General features: G+C 43.5%; 1 protein-coding gene across 1 annotated transcript in view; it reads right to left on the bottom strand.

Moving 5' to 3' along the window:
* Positions 1–3,155, bottom strand: part of KDM5B (lysine demethylase 5B) — an 86,887-nt gene that overhangs the window by 4,694 nt on the left and 79,038 nt on the right. Inside the window, exons 23-24 of the mRNA XM_003792347.3 lie at positions 2,351–2,462; positions 885–1,039 (exon numbers count right to left, since the gene is read on the bottom strand). Coding sequence (XP_003792395.2) covers positions 885–1,039; positions 2,351–2,462 — 267 coding nt within the window. The remainder of the gene's footprint in view (positions 1–884; positions 1,040–2,350; positions 2,463–3,155) is intronic.

Raw genomic sequence — 3,155 nt, 5'->3', positions numbered from 1 at the left:
GGTGTATGTGGCTGGCGCCTTAGCCACTTGAGCCACAGGCGCTAAGCCGATATTATGGTGTTTCCTTCAAGTAAGTCAGCATTCAAAATGTGTATCCTGTCTTATCATCCAGTTTTCTTTTCTTTTCTTTTCTTTTATTGAGACAGGAGCCTCAAGCTGTCCCCCTAGGCAGAGTGCCGTGCCATCACAGCTCACAGCAACCTCCAATTCCCGGGCTCAAGGGGGTCTCCTGTCTCAGCCTCCTGAGTAGCTGGGACCACAGGTGCCTGCCACAATGCCCGGCTACTTTTTGGTTGCAGCCGTCATTGTTGTTTGGCGGGCCCGGGCTGGATTTGAACCCGCTACCTTGGGTGTATGTGGCTGGCGCCTTAGCCACCTGAGCCACAGGCGCAGAGCCTTATCATCCAGTTTTCACATTAATGGTCTTCCTGGGTTTGCAAAAGTAAAAGAAACCATTTGTTAAAATGCTGACTCTAGGAATACCTTTGATTTTTGAAAGCTTTATTCCAAAAGGTCTTTCCACATATTCTACCACATTTTCATCTATACAGCATTTTTCTGATGGGGAAAAATTAATCTTACTTTGCACTATTATTACGTGGGAATGATGAAGAGCAATCTTCTGAAAAGAAAACAATAATTTTGCATAGTGACTTTAAATAGGATCAAGATATAGACAGTGAGCCCAAACTATAGCAGATGATGCCCAGTACCTGTCATCTCCCTGACAGCTCTGGGAACAGTTGTGAGGTGGTTTACACTCTTTTCTGGATCAAAAATACCATCTGATTCACCAAACTATTTAGATGGAATGACACTAAAAAGCATATGCTCCCTCCCCATTCCTAGATTTTATTTTCCTCAGCAGCCTTTGAAAAACTCACCTTCTCACTGCTGGGTCTAACTGGTGAGCTTCGGTCAGTCTGCTGAGCAGGGCTTGGCTTTGCAAGTAAAGTCTGGTAAAGTTCCTGAATTTCAGGAAGAGATACCTGGAGCAACTGGGCTTCCATCAACAGTTCATTCACTTCTGGACTAATACCTGTTAAAGACCACACTGAGTCAAAATGATGACCAAAGAGTGTTTCATATTCACATTTGGACCTTTGAAATAAATGGAAAAAAGACTATCCCTCATATGTCACCCTCTCCTTCTTAAGTTACTTTCAGTTGAAGTTAGATTTATTTAATGTGTTGAAGGCCATGAAATAACACAACCCAAACTAGACTTCCTAAGTCCTCTGATTACCAGGGAAGTATTAATCCCACACTAAATCCCTTTCACATTTAACTTATTGCTAATGAAGAAATTATAGCTCTGTCTTGATGGCTTTTAATAGAAAGCACAGAAACAAACTGATGGACCAGGGCATGAACCACCTTAGTGGATCAAGAAACTCTGGCCATATTACTAGATGTACACTGAGATGGTATGACTAAGAATAAGGATTCCACTTGTAGTTTTCAGCAGAACTCGCAGGATAGACAAGGGGAAAAGGAGGCAGTTTTCACCCACAGAGTATCTTTAAGATCCTCCACAACAAGGGAGCTCGTGACTCAGCATCTGACCTAAATGCTTGTTGTTTAATTATCAGTTGGGATGGAACTAACCTTTTCGTCCCTGAAAGTAATGGATAGAAAGTTTTCCTCTATTTCCTTTGCATTTATGCCAAGGTCTTTTTCCAGTTTTTAAAGATGAGGTCTTACTCTTTCTTGCTCAGGCTAGTCTCGAATTCCTGAGCTCAAACAATCCATTCACCTCAGCCTCCCAGAGGGCTAGAATTATAGGCCTGAGCCACTGTGCCCAGCCCTCCTTTGCATTTATAAACCTTCAAATATTCCATCCCAATTTAAAAAATATGTAACCTGTATCCTACATTTAAGAATAAGGTCCTTTGTAATAATATCTGATCATCTATAGCTGCAGTCCCCATCCCAAAGCTGCGGATCTATACTGGTCCATGGCCTGTTAGGAACTGGGCCACATAGCAAGAAGTAAGTGATTGGCTAGCAAAGCTTCATCTGTATTTACAGCTGCTCCCCATTGCCTGTATCACCGCCTGAGCTCCACCTCCTGTCAATAGTGGTGGCATTACTACTGTTAACTGCATTCAAGGGATCTAGGTTGCATGCTACATATGAGAATATAATGCCTCAGCATCTATGGTAGAGATGTAATGCACTTGAATCATCCTGAAATCATCCCCCAACAGCCCAGTGGGAAAATTATCTGCCATGAAACTAGTCCCTGGTGCCAAAAAGGTTGGGGACTGCTGATCTATAACAAAAAGCTAGTATAAGTTCACCTGTTATAATAATAGTAATAATGATAATGATAATACAAAATACAAACCATGGAGGGGAATACAACTCCGTCCAGTAGAGAAGGGAGAGTGCAAATATGAGGTTCTGTTGTCCCAGTCATCAGGCAAGGAAAAGGATGTTGTGCCAGGAGGTTGAGACACCTAACGAAAGAAGAACATTTTATAACAAGGCTTTTCTATAATTGAAAATACTAGGCCGCTGTGGTGGCTCACGCCTGTTATCCCAGCATCTGGGAGGCCGAGGTGCGTGGATTGCCTGAGTTCACAGGTTCTAGACCAGTCTGGGCCAGAGCAAGAACTCATCTCTAAAAATAGCCGGGCAGCTCAGCACCTGTAGCTCAGTAGCTAGGGCACCAGTCACATACACCAGAGCTGGCGGGTTCAAACCCAGTCTGGGCCCGCCAAATAACAGTGACAACTACAACCTAAAAATAGCCAGCTGTTGTGGTGGGTGGTAGTCCCAGCTATTTGGGAGGCTGAGGCAAGAGAATCACTTAAGCCTAAAGTTGGAGGTTGCTGTGAGCTGGGACGTCACAGCACTTTCCCGAGGGTGACAAAATGAGACTCTGTCTCCAAAAAAAAAAATATTCCCAGCAGTCCAATGAAAGTAACATAAGTTATCAGGCAAGCAACCAGGAAAAATACTTGCTTTTCCCAAACTGAAAAGTCTCTTGGCATTTAAGAATTGGACAAATCAACTCATATCCTTCCAAAGACCAAGCTTTTAATCTTTCCAGTTTTTTTTTGAGACAGAGCCTCAAGCTGTCCCCCTGGGTAGAGTGCTGTGGCATTACAGCTCACAGCAACCTCCAACTCCTGGGCTCAAGCGAGTCT

This window comes from Otolemur garnettii, unplaced genomic scaffold (assembly GCF_000181295.1).
Source record: "Otolemur garnettii isolate 467f Iridium unplaced genomic scaffold, OtoGar3 scaffold00055, whole genome shotgun sequence".
Taxonomy (NCBI): domain Eukaryota; kingdom Metazoa; phylum Chordata; class Mammalia; order Primates; family Galagidae; genus Otolemur; species Otolemur garnettii.
This window is presented reverse-complemented; position numbering and strand designations above follow the sequence as displayed.